We start from the raw sequence: 16,559 nt of genomic DNA, 5'->3' as shown, positions 1-16,559 counted from the left end.
AGGTGTCAGTAACCACATATGGCTGGTGTCTACTCTGTTGGACTACATAGCCCTAAGGCATCTCTCTCTCTCTCTCCCTCTCTCTCTCTCTCTCCCTCCCTCCCTCTCTCTCTCTCTCTCTCTCTCTCTCTCTGTCACTTGCTCTCTGTCTCTCTCTCTGTCTCTCTCTCTCCACCAATGGAATTGCTGGGTTACAGGGTAGGCATATCTTGCACTTTAGTAGATAATGGCAAACTTTTCTAGAGTGATCAAGCCATTTTACACTCCAGTAGCAGTGTGAGAGTTCCCGTTGTTCCACATAATCACCAATACTTGGTATTATCAGACTTTTTAGTTTTGCTGTCCGGTAAGTGGTAACAGTTTTCATTGTGGTTTAATTTGCATTTTCTTGATTACTCAAGAGCTAGAGCACCTTTCCACATTTATTGGCCTTTTGAATTTCATCTTTTGTGAAGTGCTGGTTTAAGTATTTTTGCCCATTTTTTCTATTGGGATTTTTAGCGTCTTTTTCCTGCTGAATTTTTAGGAATTCTTTATGTATTCTGGTTGTGAATCCTTTTGTTATATTTTCTTAAAAGTGTCTTTTGATGAACATAAGTTTTAAATTTTAATGTAGTTGTTTATCAGTCCTTTCCTTTATAGGTAGTAATTTTCATGTCCTGTTTAGGAAATCATTTCCTATCCTGAGGTCGTGAAGATATTATCTTGCTTTATATCATCAGAATTTTATTAGGTCTATTTATTTAATAGGTCTAAAAAATCCAACTAGAATTCATTTTTGTGTAAACTGTGAATAAGAGTTGAGTTTCATTCTTCCCCATATGGGTATCCAGTTGTTCACTATTCATCCACTTCCCCCACCTTCTCATGACACCCGCCCACCCTCCTGGTTCTTAGTGCCATCTTGTGGAAAATCAAGGGTCCATATACCTGTGGGCTTGTTTCTGTCCTCTCTCTCCTGTTCCATTCATCTGTTTGTCTATCATTATACTAATATCATATTCTTAATTACTGTAGCTTTGTAGTAAATCCCAATAATGATTGGAGCAAGTACTTGTGCTTCTTTAAGAGTGTATGACTGATTTTCTTAACCTTTTGCATTCCCATATAAGTTTTGCAATTATCTTGTCAGTTACAGCAAAACAACTTTTTTGGTTTTGACTCTGATTTTATTAACTCCATGGATTAGTTTGAGGAGAATTGATATATTTACAATATTAAGTCTGATAATTCATGAACGTCGTATTATTTACTTAAATCTTTACTTTCTCTTGGAGTCTATAGTTTTCTCCCTAGGAGTCTTATACTTCTTTTGTAAGATTTGTTCCAAGGTACCTGAAATATTTTTTTATTCTATTGTAAATGATAGTACTTTTAACTTTTATTTTCTAACTTTGTTGCTGTTACATAGAAGTAAAACTTTTTTATTAATTAAAATAATTTGTACAATATTTTTGATTTTTCTTCACAGATATATTAGTCTGGGGTCTCCTGAGAAACAGAAACACACACAAACTTCCTCTCTTTCCCTCTCTTTCTCTGAGGCAGAGAAGTCCAAGATGCGCAGTCAGTCAGCTGGAGACCCAGGAGAGCTGATGGTATACTTCTAGTCCCAGTCCAAAGACAGAAGCCCAGAATCGTGGCCCAAAGACAGTCAGGCAGAGAGAAGGAATTCTTTCTTACTTAGGCTTTTATTCCATTCAGGCCTTCAAGGGACTGCTTGAGGCCCACCCACATTGGGGAAGGCACTCTGCTTTACTCAGCCTGCCAATTCGGATGTTAATCTCATCCAGAAACACCCTCACAGGCACACTCAGAAATAATGTTTAACCAAATGCATGTCTGGGCACCCTGTGGCCCAGGCAAGTCGACACATAAAATTAACTGTCACAATGGGCAATCAAATCGTGTAAATTTGTTTCTTTCTTTCTAATTCTTATATGTTTACTTCTTGTTCTTGCTGTACTGTGCTGGCCGGGACCTCCAGTACAATGTGGAATAGAAATGATAACAGCGAGTATCCTTGCCTTTTTCCTGGTCTCAAAAGGAAAGCTTTCACTATTTCACCATTATCTATGCTGTTTATTATAGCTTTTTTCTAGGTATCCTTCACCAAATTAAGTAATAAGTTCATTGGGAGATTTTACTATGAATGAATGTTGAATTTTTTTAGATGCTTTTCTGCATCTATTGAGATCATATTATTTTTCTTTTTTTATCTGTTAACATGGTGAATTACTTTGCTTGATTTTCCGACATTAAACCTTTACATTCCTGGGATAAACCAAACTTGGTTGTGTTGTATAGTTTTTTAAATATATTATGGAATTTTGTTAGTTGATATGTTATTTAGGCTTTTGTTTCTAGGTTCATGAGTGAAAATGGCCTATAATATTTATCTTTCTTTTTGACTATTTCTATCAAGGCTAGCCTCAAGATAAGTTGGGAAGTCTTCTTCTTTTTTCATTTTCTGGGAAAGTTTGCTTTAGATTATTGCATTTCTTCCTTAAATGTTTGATGAGTTTGTTAGTGAAGCCATCTAAGGCCCATATAATGAGCTATAAAGGCAAGTATCAATAAATGTCAGAAAAGTGAAATCATAGAAAGTATGTTTTCTGACCACAATGTGATTATTCTAGAAATCAGCAAGAAAAGAAAAAAAAAAGACTTTAAAAAAATCCCATATGTTTAGAAATTAAGAAGCATACTTTTAAATTCTAAAGGTCAAAGAAGAAACAATAATGGAAATTAGAAGCTATTTTGAACTGGATGATTTAAAAAAATATTCCATGTCAAAATCTGTGGGTTTTTTACAAAAGTAATTCTTAGAGAAATATACATATTACAGAAGAAGAAATGTTGAAAAATAATGAGCTAAGTATCTATCTCAAGAAGTTAGAAAAAAGAACTAACAAGCAGAAGAAAAAATGAAGATGAGCAGATATAAATGAAGTATAAAACTAACATAAAATAGGAAAGATCAGCCTAGCCCAGTTCTTGAAAAGATTAATCAGATTGATAAACCTCTAAGAGACGGATCAGAGAAAATGAACACATGTGTAACTGGTATTAGGAATGAAAGAAAGTCTGCCCTCTAGATCCTAGGGGTTTACAAAATACAAGAGGCTGTAATGAACAGTGTTAGGCTAAATTTTGAGAATTTAGATGAAGTAGACAGCTTCAGCTTCATGCTATTTTCTTTGTGGGAAGGTTTTTAATTACTGATTCAGTTTTTCAAAACTTGGAGACTGTTTTAAGTTTTCTGTTAATTTTTATGTCAGTGACACTGATATCCTAATTTTTATGTCAGTGACACTGATATCCTTCTAATAGCATGGAATAAAAAGTTAGAGCAATACTTAGTTCAGTCATTCAACAGATTTTGCATGACACCTACCATATGTGCTCGGCCATATTTGTTCCTTATTCCTCATATCTAGTTCGACTGGGTTATTTTTTAGGACAGATTAGTAGGTTCTAACTTTAAAGAATTTAACAACAAAGAAGGCTCAGCACAGCCACATGATGACAACAAGGGGCATGTAGCATTGTGAGGGGAAGCGGACTAGCGGTTACTTCCCAGAGCAGCTCTGTAATGCGTAAAGTGGTATGGTTATTCAGAGAGCCTCTGTTGCTGGGAGTCATGACAGTGTTTGTAGACTTCTAGTAGATCTGTTGGTTAATTTCCAAGTATCTGTGATTCCACTGAGATTGTGTAGAATATTTTATGTGTATGTACTTTTTGGTGGTAGGGAGGAAGGGACCTATGGCTTTCAACAGAATTTCATAGTCCAGAGAAGTTTGAGAACCACTGCACTGTGGGTTAAGAAAAGTTTATAGAGACCAACAAAGACAGGGTTTTTTGTTCATTTTTTGTGTTTTCTGTCTATATTTGAGTAACCATTCTAATAAAGTAGTATTAGTTATATATAAGGTTCTCTGATTTTTGTTCAATAAATATTATTTTGCCTGTACTTTAACTGAGAACTTTTTTTTTTAAAGGTTCAGGAGCAGGTACATCCCAATCTCTCAGCTAATGAAGAATCTCTCTATTACATTGAAGAGCTGATTTTTCAACTGCTTAATAAATTATGCATGGCTCAGCCAAGGACTGTTCAAGATGTGGAGGTAAAAACTACTTTGTTATTTCAAAAAGCCACTGAACCACTGTGCAAATTAATTTTTGTATCTAAATCTCTATCATTCTAAATTGTGGAAAAGAACTATTGGTAGGCCCAATAACAGGTACAATTCACAGACCTTCTATAGAGCAAAAAAAGCCAGATCTCAGAGAGTACATACTGTATGATACATTTATATGAAGTGCAGAAACAGCTGAAATTAATGGTGATAGAAATCAGGATGGTGGCTGCCTATGAGGGGTAGAGATTGAGATGATAGACATGTTGTGTATTTTGATTAGGGTGCTGGTTACCCAGGTATAAGCATTTTTCAAAACTTACTGAATTGTACAATTAAGATCTGTGCATTTTACTGCATATAAATGTTATCTCAATAAAGGACTAGTATAAATCTTACGGATATTTACTCATTGTTGGAAAATACATATATGTATACCTCTAAAGATTATGTGTGAATTAATGCGAAAATACTTGTTTTGGCTTGGTTACATGGGAGTATTTTTAGATTTTTAGAAATATGTATCACAGTTTTCAAAAATTACTATTGTTGGGGCTGGCCCCGTGGCCAAGTGGTTAAGTTTGTGCACTCAGCTTCAGCGGCCCAGGGTTTCGCTGGTTCGAATCCTGGGCGCGGACATGGCACTGCTCATCAAGCCATGCTGAGGCGGCATCCCACATGCCACAACTAGAAGGATCCACAACTAAAAATACACAACTATGTACTGGGAGGCTTTGGGGAGAAAAATGGAAAATAAAATCTTAAATTACTTTTGTTGCTATACTCTTTATATCACCTTTCTTTTGAAAATTGTTTCTATAATAAGGCAGTGACTACTAGTGTGAAGGAAAATCTCAGTTTGGAGTAATTGAGCTATTAAGATTTTCAGGGACTCTGGGAGTTAAAGCATTTGTTTCTCTATTCTCTGTTGTAAGAGTTGGACATTAAATAAATATAATAAAAGCATATTTTTAAATATACTCAAAGCTGAGAATATAATTTTAGAAATAGGAAGTCCTGCTAAATTGGATGTTGTTAGTTATTGTTCATGCCAATCACTGGTTAAATTTGAGATTAGATGAACCATAGTAGTAACTTAAAAGGCTTGCGTTCTTTTTGCCAAGCCCTTGTATTTGCTTAAGCCATTCTGAGCTCCGTACCCACTTGATCCTCTAAGAGGTACATGATCTCTCTTCTTTTAAAAATTCTTCTCTATATTTGAAGCTCTAAGATTAGCAAAAAGAGAGTAACTGGATAATAATTGCTAATGAGTTAACAACTCCTGCCAGGTAAATTTTAACCCTAGAAACCTTACTGTGAAACCACCGATAGAGTATTTTGTGCTAGCTTTAATCTCTCCTAAAGTTATTACTTTTTACTGTTTCCAGTTCCATCTTAATTATGCTTACACTTAAACTTTTTTCTTTACCCATGGGAATTATGTGGAAAAATCTTGATAGTCCTCTTGGTATTTTTTTCTAAAAAAAAGTTCATTAGAAAAATTATTACAGGAATCAGAACATGTTATATCACTGTTATCTGCTAGCATTAAGGATGCTGATAAAGTTTAATTTTGTATGAATTTTCTTTGATGAGCACTTCTGTTAACAATAATACTGCTGTAATCTGAACAGGAACGAGTTCAAAAGACCTTTCCGCATCCAATTGATAAATGGGCTATTGCTGATGCACAATCCGCCATAGAGAAACGAAAACGAAGACACCCTCTCTTACTGCCTGTGGACAAAATCCATCCTTCATTGAAGGTAATAAAAAACTTAAACATTGAGGAAGTTCTTCGTAACAAAAAATACTTTATATAGTGTTTATATGGCATGGTCTGTGTTACTGTGTGTGTGCACTTGCATGTGTGTATACTTGTACATACACATATATACGTACACGTATTTCTTAATAGGTGTCCAAAGTAAAAATAAATATGCTTTGATAAAATCAGATTGCCTTTCAATAATATTAAAAGTTAATGATAAGCATTAATGCATCTTTGTAGCATCTTCTGATGACTGCTAGCCCTGACTGGTTTTCAACCTTTTGTTGATTGAGAAAATACAGAATGTCAAAAGCTACTGTCAGTTCAGAACTGTTTTTAAATTTATTTATTACATATATTTTTATGTACATTGGAAAAGTAGGCTAGGGAATATTCTTTTGCCTATAGAAAATGTTTGGTGCACATAGATTTGAATACCTCTTGGGAGCAATTTCAAGACCCTCCTCCCCCAATAGAAACCATTGTACTTTGTTGATACTGGTTAAAGCAGGGTCCTTGAAGACAGCAGATACTTGTCACATGGGTTTTGGACAAGGTATTAAGAGGTTTTCAGTGAAGGCCAGCCCAAGATTTATGTATTAGAATCAGCTCTCTCTTCTCTTTGATGCTAAAGGCAGATTTGTTAGATCACATGTCTCTCTAAAGAAAAGCCCCTGATGCTGGACCAGTGGCTGATTTTATATCCTGTGGCACCTATAAGTTTAGACATGGTTTATAGAAAGTTCTTTATAAGCAAGAATGTTAAATAAAATTTTTAAGTATCAGGGCCGGCCCCGTGGCCAAGTAGTTGGGTTCGCACGCTCCGCTTCAGCGGCCCAGGGTTTCTCTGGTTCGGATCCTGGGCACAGACCTGGCTCCGCTCGTCAGGCCACGTTGAGGTGGCGTCCCACATGCCACAACTAGAAGGACCCACAACTAAAAATACACAACTATGTACCAGGGGATTTTGGGAAGAAAAAGGAAAAATAAAATGTTAAAAAAAATATTTTTTTTTAATTGTTTAACTACTACTTGACAGTGCCATTTTTTGGAATTAAATTGTTTATTTTTTCTGCAGGAGGTTTTAGGGTACAAAGTGGACTACCATGTGTCCCTGTATATTGTGGCTGTACTGGAGTATATCTCAGCTGATATTTTAAAATTGGCTGGTAATTATGTTTTTAATATTCGACATTATGAAATATCTCAGCAGGACATTAAAGTGTCAATGTGTGCAGATAAGGTAAGTGTTAAAGATATTTCACCTTTACTTGAATAATAATGATTGTACGTCACTTCTACCTTCGCCTTTTTTTATACATGATTATTTTAGTAGTTTTTGTAATTCCTGGTATTGGAAGACAGAAAAATGCTGGCTTTACAGACTAACCATGATATTTCCAAGTTTTTCAGCATCTGATGGGGAGAATCTCTTTTTTTCCCCATCACAAATCTTTTACCTACAGGAAGAAACATCCAACCATCAAAGCAGTTTTAAGAAAAGCAATTTGAGTTTCATATTTTTAGAAAGAAAAAATATATGGAGTATTCAGATACTTTTAAGTATAAGAAGTGGTTTTGTTAAACATACTGTGATTTCACAGTAGTTTAGTGGGGCACAGGGAGAGAGGAAAAGACTTGGCAATGCCCAAGTTTCTTCCTTCTGATAGTTTTTTGTTACTGGTTTGCTTCTTCCTTGACTATAAGCTACTGGGGAAAGAAATTGATTCTTTATTTTCCTCTCTCCTCCTTTTGTTCCCTTTCTACTTTTCCTTCTTTTTTTTCTTACTTTTTAAATCAACGTTTTTGAGTACCTCTTATGTGCTACTCACTGCCCTGAGCATTGAAGATGCAACAGTGAGCAAGTCAGCAACCCCTGTGTTAGAAGGAATTGATTTTAGTGGGAAATAGAAATATTGTAAACAAGTAGTTGGAGTACAATGTAATTAAAGCTATTATACAAATAAATCAGAGGTCCAGTGGAGACTATAACGTGGGGGAGAACAGGAACACCTCACAGAAAAAATGGTTAAACTAGACCTGTAGGCATGAATGACCCCCAAGACCTGGCGCTTGCCGGTGGTGCTCTACCTGGACTGCACGTCACAATTACTAGGAGCTTTTAAAGAAGACTGATGCCTGCATCCCACCCGCAGAGATTCTGGTCTCCTTAGCCTGGTGGGACCGCCAAGCCTCAGTGTTTTCAAGTTTTTTGAAAGCACCCAGGTGATTCTGATGTGCGGTTATGATTGATAGCCATTGTACCGTATGCCGTGCCATAGTCTCAGAAAGGATTTTTCACTTAAATTTTCTAGTAGAAATTCCTTGTTATTTCTATTTTGACTTCTAAAATTACGATTAAATTTTTTTACTTTGTTTCTCTCTCAAGCTTTTAGAAACGTTGCAAGTACAATAAAAGTACTGCCCTGTGTCCTGCGCTTGAGAGTAAGTTGCCAGTATAGTGCAGTGTGTCCTACAAGCAGAAATATACTCCTCCATAACCACGGTATGACAATCAAAATCCAGGAAATTAATGTTGACGTCTTATACCTTCTAATCCTCAGACCCTATAGAAATTTTGCCACTTGTCCCAATGATGTCCTTTTATAGCAAAATGAACCAGTCCAGAATCATAATATTTAGTTATCATGTCTTTTTTCTCCTGCTTCAGTCTGGAACAGTTCCTTATTCTTCCTTTCACTCTTAGGACCTTGACACTGTAAGAATTACACCAGTTTTTGTTTAAAATGCCCTTTACTTTAGTTTTTTCTGATGTTTTCTCTTGATTAGATTCAGGTTATGGATTTGTGGCGGGAATATCATAGAAGTGATGTTGTGTTCTCCCCTTGCATTTTCCCACATGGCACACAATTTTGATGCATCATGTTACTGGTGATGTTCACTTTGATCATCTGATTAAGGAGTTTTGTGCCAGGCTTCTCTACTGTGAAGTATTCTTTTCCTTTTTTTTAATTAATAAATGTTTTGTGGAATATTTTGAAACTGTGTGAATATCTTGTTCCTTATCACACTTTAAATTTATTTGTTTATTTTAATATGGACTCATGGATTGTTGTTTTATTCAATGGACCATAACCCATTATTTATTTATTTTGATATTCAAATTGTTCCAGATTTGTCCAATGGGAGCTCCTTTAAGTTGGCTTCTCTGTTCTTATTGTTCTTTGAACACTCTTTTGACATAAGACATTCCAGGTTCAGCGTATTCTTTACCTGCTGCTCAAGCCTGGAATTAGCTGTTTTCTAAAAATTCTGGTTCCTGGTAGAAGAGAATGATACTTAGAAACCAAGATCTGGGTGCTAGATGAGCTCATTGCTATTGGAGTGTCACTGCTCTCGTCTCTTAGAGGCCAGAGTTAGGGAATATGTGTGTTTGTATATATGTATTTGTGTGTGTGTGTATACATTATATATATACATGTCTATTTCTTATCTGTCTTTATAGGAGTTCACAGATCTCTCCAATCCAAATTCAATACCACAGGGTTCATTTTAGCCTTCCCTTTTTCATATTTGTAACTCCCTTCTCTGATGGCGAAAAACCTGGCTCCCATTTTTCTTAATGTATTTTCTTATTTGATCATTATTCTGTATATAACCAATCTCTCAGCAGGCCTCTCTCCTCCCACTGGTGTAGGCACCCTCCTTAACCCTATTTTCACTTAGAAACCCTTCTCCCCCCTTTGTATACGCTCTCCTTACCCCACTCAGGTTCTGACAATCCCGTGTTGGGCTGCTGCTGGGCCAGCTTCCCATGCAAATGCCCTCCTTACCCACTTGGGCTGCACCACCCTGCATCAAGGTGCCGTTTCGTGGACGGTCTCAGTACCCCGATGGGTCCTGTGTCAGGTTGGCCCCTCTACAGGCACCCTCCTTATGTCACCCAGAGGTGGGCCGTCACAGCGTTTCCCACCACCACCTGTAGGGACTCCTGCCTTATTTGCCCCGTTCCTCTCCGGCTCACCCCCACCACTGGCCTTGAACAAAATTGTTGAGGAACTGTGGGAAGGAGAGATTTTATACTATATTTGAAGTTCACCTTTTCCATGACTCTTTTTAAAGGCAAAAACAATTAAATTCTAAACAATTACACAGTTTCAGAAACAAGAGAGACTGAATCCTCACAATGAACTGACAAGTGATCACATAGCCTCTGTTTGGGCACTGGGAAACTCATTTCTCACAAAACTGTTCATTCATTTTTATAAAATTCTAGTTAGGTGAAATGTCTTTCCTGTGCAAGGTTAAAATAACTTCTCTATTAACTTTCATTCATTCATTCTAATTCTGTCTTCAAGACTACATTGAATAAGACCAAACTGTTTTTCAGAATAAGTCTTTCAGTTATCTGAAGCATTTTTCCATGTACTAAATCTTCACCTTTCAAGACTTCAAAAAACAGTCTTCATGTGACAAGCTTTTCAGATCCCATTGTTAATCCTGCTCTCAGACTGCCATTTCTAAAACTCAATACAACGGTCTGGATTTGGTCTGACCAACACTGAGTACAACGAAACGCCCACCTTCCTTGTTCTATATGCCATTCTTTTATAATTTGAGCGTCAGTTATTTGGCATCCATGTCACTCTATTTACTTAGTGAGTTTGCAGATGTCTAAACTCCCTAGGATTTTTCACATGACGTACTATTGTGTTATATCTTTGATTTCTAAAAACTTGTGCTGTTGATTTTTTTTCATGTAAGTTTGAACTCAAATTTATACCTAGAAAATTTCATACCGTTGTTCAAGAGACTATGCTCCAGCATATCGATGTTATAAAAATCTAGTTTTGTCATTCACTATTTTAGATATCCCACTCAGCTTTTTATAGGTTTGCAAATCTGAGAAACTTTGTTTTTGTTGGAATTACTTATTAAAAATATTGAAAAAGAGTATGAGATTTCTCATATTCGTTATTAGAGGTGTTCTTCTGGGTTAATAAAGTACTACTTTTTTTCCGTTAAGGTCTTTTAGTCAGCTACTATTTCACCTCTTGTCTAATTCAGAAGTTAATAGACTCTCTGTAAAGGACCAGAGGGTTAATATTTTAGGGTTGTGTGCCATACAGTCTCTCTTGCAACTGGTCATCTTTGCCTTGTAGCAGGAAGGCAGTTGTAAACAAATAAATGTGGGCTGTGTTCCAGTAAAACTTTATTTACAAAAACAGGCAATGGAATTCAGTATGGCCTGTGGGCTATAAGTTTGCCCATCCTTTTCTACCGTGATCCCAAGTTTGTCATAAGAGACTGTTGTATGCTTAGCTAGAATCCAGGTGCCTTTATTTGTGGATCTAGTCATGTGAATGGAATAATCAGATTAGTGTGACATGGTATGAGCTTAGTAAATCTAAACTGATTTCTAGTGATCACCATTTCAGGAGCTCACAAACCATCTGTTTAATAAGCTATTTGAATAAATGATTTCTAGGAATCTGTATAATTTGCCAGACAGGAACTTGAAATCAACCTTTTTTCTTTACATTTAAAAATAAAAGCAACATTTGACTATTATGCGGTATTCTGACACATCAAAGATTGCTGAGGATAGTTAGATGATCACAGGAAAGGATTGTGGCACTCAACCTGTACTATACATGTCACTATTAAAGAAAATGATATTCAGGCTGGAAAAATAGAAGAGATGTGCTTAAGAGGAAAATTGATGTTTAAGAAAGGGGCTGGCTCGGTGGCGCAGCAGTTAAGTGCGCACGTTCTGCTTTGGCAGCCTGGGGTTTGCCAGTTTGGATCCCTGATGCAGACGTGGCACCACTTGGCAAGCCATGCTGTGGTAGACATCCCACATACAAAGTAGAGGAAGATGGGCACGGATGTTAGCTCAGGGTCAGTCTTCCTCAGCAAAAAGAGGAGGATTGGCAGCCATTAGTTCAGGGCTAATCTGCCTCAAAAAAAAAAAAAAAAGGACACGAAGGGTCACGTCAGCAACATGGCGGTGTGAGCTCATGTGGGACTCTCTCCCCTCCAAATTACAACCAAAAAGAGCAACTGCTTTCCAACCAAAAAAAAAATCCTAATAACAGAAATTGGCAGAGACCCACAGCAGCCAAACGATGGAAGGCAGAGAGGCTGGAGCCACCCTCGGAGGAGCTGGAACGGGGTAGGAGAGAACTTTACTCCCTCCCCTAGAGACTGGGATCACTGAGGCGGGTGCAGGAAGGAGCGGGTGCGGGAAGCAGCGGGGGAGGGGCCGCGCATCCAGGGATTGTCCAGGACTCCCACCGCCGGTGCAGTGGAAACCTGCTAACAGGGAAAGCTTTCGCATGGGGGACCCCAGCAAGCCAGGGCCCCGGGAGACCAGAGAGCGAGAGCTGATCCAGTCCAGGTCAGCATGAGTGAAAGTGCCCCTCCTCCCCCAACCCACACTGCACGCCCCCATCGGGGCTGAAGGTGGAGGGCTCAGAACGCAAGCCTCTTGACCCCCATCTAGTGGTGACAGGCTGTAACTGCAACTGAATAATAGCATCATGCGCAAAAACCGCTTCTCTACCATCCAGCAATTTATAAAAGCTCCAGTCCCAAAGGAAAACAATAAAAATACAGAAGTAGGTCCTGAGGACTTGGAAATAGGTAAACTAAGTGAAGATGACTTCAAAATAGCTATCATGAAAATATTCAATGAGTAAAGGGAAATATAGAGAAACAAGTCAATGAGTTCTGGAGTTACTTCACAAAAGAGATTGAAATTATAAAGAAGAATCAATTAGAAATACCAGCAATGAAAAATACAATGGATCAGATAAAACAAAATACGGATTCTCTGAATGCCCATGTAGACACCATAGAGGAGAAAATTAGCATAATCGAAGATAGACAAGCTAAATGGCTCCAGAAAGAGGAAGAAAGAGAACTAAGAATTTAAAAAAACTGAAGAAAATCTCAGAGAAATAGCTGACTCAATGAGAAAATGCAACTTAAGAGTCATCGAAATTCCTGAGGGCGTGGAAAAGGAAAATGGAGCAGAAAGTGTGCTCAACGAAATAATAGAAGAGAACTTCCCAAATCTAGGGATTGAGAGAGAAATGTATGTGGAGGAAGCTTTCAGATCTCCTAGATTTGTCAATGTAAAAAGACCTACTGCAAAGCATATAGTAGTAAAAGTGGCAAAAATGAAGGACAAAGAAAGAAAACTCAGGGCAGCAAGGCAGAAGAAAATAACCTACAAAGGAACCTCTATCAGACTTTCAGCAGATTTCTCTACAGAAACCTTACAAGTTAGGAGAGATTGGAGTATTCAAAACTTTAAAGGATAAAAATCTTCAGCGAAGAATACTCTATCCAGCAAAAATATGCTTCAGATATGAGGGAGAAATTAAATCTTTTCCAGACAAACAAAAGCTAAGGGACTTTGTAGTCACAAGACCTCCACTACAAGAAATCCTCAAGAAGGCTCTCATACCTGAAAAAAAGAAAAAAAGGGATGAAGTGGTCACAAAACACAGAGGAGGGAGACAGATAGAATCTGAATAGGATAGCAAATATTCAAGTATAGCATTAGGATAAAGGGAAGTAAATCACCAAAGCAAAGACAGTCTTATCACTCTAACCACAAATTCACAACACAAGTTGGAATAAGAGATGAAAATAATAATTTAGGAGGGGAGGAGGAAAGGGACTGAAACAGTCTAGCCTAAGGAAGTAAGAGACCACCAGAAAATGGACTATGTTATACATGAGATTCTGAATACAAACTTCAGGGTAGCCACTAAACTAAAAAACAGAACAGAGACACAAAACATAAATAAGGAAAAATCTAAGAAACCCAGCATGAGAAATTGCAGTAGTCAATGGGTAGGCTAAAACACACAGGACGAGAAACAAAGGAAACACAGGAAAACAGGAAAACGAGCAACAGAATGACAGCATTAAGCCCTCATGCATCAACACTCACCCTCAATGTAAACGGACTGAACTCTCCAATAAAAAGACACTGAGTGGCAAAAGGGATTAAAGAACAAGATCCAACAATTTGTTGCCTCCAGGGAACACACCTCAGCTCCAAGGACAAACCGAGGCTCAGAGTGAAGGGCTGGAAGACAATACTCCAAGCTAATAGCAAACAAAAGAAAGCAGGTGTCGCAATACTTATATCAGACAAAACAGACTTCAAGATAAGGCAGGTAAAGAGAGACATAGAGGGACAATATATAATGATCAAAGGGACACTTCATCAAGAAGGTATAATGCTTATAAATATCTATGCACTCAACACAGGAGCACCAAAGTTCATAAAGCAACTATTAACAAACCTAAAAGAAGATATCAAAAATAACACAATAATAGTAGGGGACATCAACACCCAACTCATATCAATAGACTGATCATCCAGACAGAAAATCAACAAAGAAACAGTGGAGCTAAACGAAAAGTTAAAACAGTTGGACTTAATCGACATATATAGAACACTTCATCCAAAAAGCAGAATGCACGTTCTTCTCAAGTGCGCATGGAACATTCTCAAGGATAGGCCATATGTTGGGAAACAAGGCAAGCCTCTACAAATTTAAAAAAATTGAAATAATAACAAGCATCTTCTCTGATCATAATGCTGTAAAGCCAGAAATTAATTATAAGAAAAGAGCTGAGAAAGGCACAAGGATGTGGAGACTAAACAATATGCTATTGAACAAGCAGTGGATCAGTGAAGAAATTAAAGAAGAAATTAAAAACTACCTGGAGACAAATGAAAATGATAACATGCCATACCAACTCATATGGGATGCAGCAAAAGCTGTACTAAGAGGAAAATTCATCACAATTCAGGCACATCTTAACAAACAAGAAAAATCCCAAATCAGCAATCTTAAACTACACCTAACTGAATTAGAGAAAGAAGAACAAACAAAGCCCAACGTCAGCAGGAGAGAAATAATAAAAATCAGAGCAGAAATAAATGCTATTGAAACAAAAAAGGCAGTAGAAAAGATCAGTGAAACAAAGAGCTGGTTCTTTGAGAAGATGAATAAAATTGACAAACCCCTAGCCAGACTTACAAAGAAAAAAAGAGAGAAAGCTCAAATAAACAAAATCAGAAATGAAAGAGGAGTAGTAACAACAGATTCAGCAGAAATACAACGGATTGTAAGAGAATACTATGAAAAACTATATGCCAGCAAAATGGATAACCTAGAGGAAATGGATAAATTCTTGGACTCCTGCAATCTCCCAAAGCTCACTCAAGAAGAAGCAGACAATTTGAACAGACCAATCACAAGGAAAGAGATTGAAATAGAAATCAAAAGCATCTCAGAGAATAAAACCCCAGGACCAGATGGCTTTCCTGGGGAATTCTACCAAACTTTCAGAGAGGATTTAATACCTATCCTTTTCAAGCTATTCCAAAAAATTAGGGAAGATGGAACACTTCCTAACACATTCTATGAGGCCAACATCACGCTGATACCAAAGCCTGACAAGGACAGCATGAAAAAGGAGAACTACAGGCCAGTATCGCTGATGAACATAGATGCAAAAATTCTCAACAAAATTTTGGCAACCCGAATACAGCAATTCATCAAAAGGATCATACATCATGATCAAATGGGATTCATACCAGGGATACAGGGATGGTTCAACATCCGCAACTCAGCCAATGTGATATACCACATCAACAAACTGAGGAATAAAAACCACATGATCATCTCAATAGATGCAGAGAAAGCATTTGACAAGATCCAACAGCCATTTGTGATTAAAACTCTGAACAAAATGGGCGTAGAAGGGAACTACCTCAACACGATAAAGGCCATATATGACAAACCCACAGTCAACATCATACTCAATGGGCAAAAACTAAACACCATCCCCCTGAAAACAGGAACAAGACAAGGATGCCCTCTATCACCACTCTTATTTAACATAGTACTGGAGGTTTTGGCCAGAGCAATTAGGCAAGAAAAAGGAATCCAAATAGGGAGGGAAGACGTGAAACTCTCGCTGTTTGCAAATGACATGATCTTATATATAGAAAACCCCAAAGAATTCGTTGGAAAACTTTTAGAAGTAATCAACAACTACGGCAAAGTTGCAGGGTATAAAATCAGTTTACATAAATCAGTAGCATTTCTATACTCTAATAATGAGCTAACAGAAAAAGAACTCAAGAACAATACCATTCACAATCACAACAAAAAGAATAAAATAATAATAAAATAAAAAATAATAAAAGGGTAAATTTAACTAAGGAAGTGAAAGACCTATACAATGAAAATTACAAGGCTTTTCTGAAAGAAATGGACGACAACATAAAGAGATGCAAAGACATTCCATGCACAAGGATTGAAAGAATAAATATAGTTAAAATGTCCGTTCTACCTAAAGCAATCTACAGATTCAATGCCATCCCAATCAGAATCCCAATGACATTCTTTACAGAAGTAGAACAAATAATCCTAAAATTCATATGGGGCAACAAAAGACCCCAAATTGCTAAAGCGATCCTGAGAAAAAAGAACACAGCTGGAGGCATCACACTCCCTGACTTCAAAACATACTACAAAGCTACCGTAATCAAAACAGCATGGTACTGGTACAAAAACAGGTGCACAGATCAACGGAACAGAATTGAAAGCCCAGAAATAAAACCACACATCTATGGACAGCTTATCTTCGA

At 37.3% G+C, this 16,559-nt stretch overlaps 1 protein-coding gene across 2 annotated transcripts in view; it reads left to right on the top strand.

The window, feature by feature from the left end:
• Window positions 1-16,559, top strand: part of SOS2 (SOS Ras/Rho guanine nucleotide exchange factor 2) — an 88,566-nt gene that overhangs the window by 14,800 nt on the left and 57,207 nt on the right. For both annotated transcript variants that reach the window (XM_044765601.2, XM_070504310.1), the window contains exons 2-4: window positions 4,003-4,128; window positions 5,775-5,906; window positions 6,990-7,154. In XM_044765601.2, the coding sequence (XP_044621536.1) occupies window positions 4,003-4,128; window positions 5,775-5,906; window positions 6,990-7,154 (423 nt within the window). The remainder of the gene's footprint in view (window positions 1-4,002; window positions 4,129-5,774; window positions 5,907-6,989; window positions 7,155-16,559) is intronic.

Source organism: Equus asinus, chromosome 2, assembly GCF_041296235.1.
Source record: "Equus asinus isolate D_3611 breed Donkey chromosome 2, EquAss-T2T_v2, whole genome shotgun sequence".
Lineage (NCBI taxonomy): Eukaryota > Metazoa > Chordata > Mammalia > Perissodactyla > Equidae > Equus > Equus asinus.
This window is presented reverse-complemented; position numbering and strand designations above follow the sequence as displayed.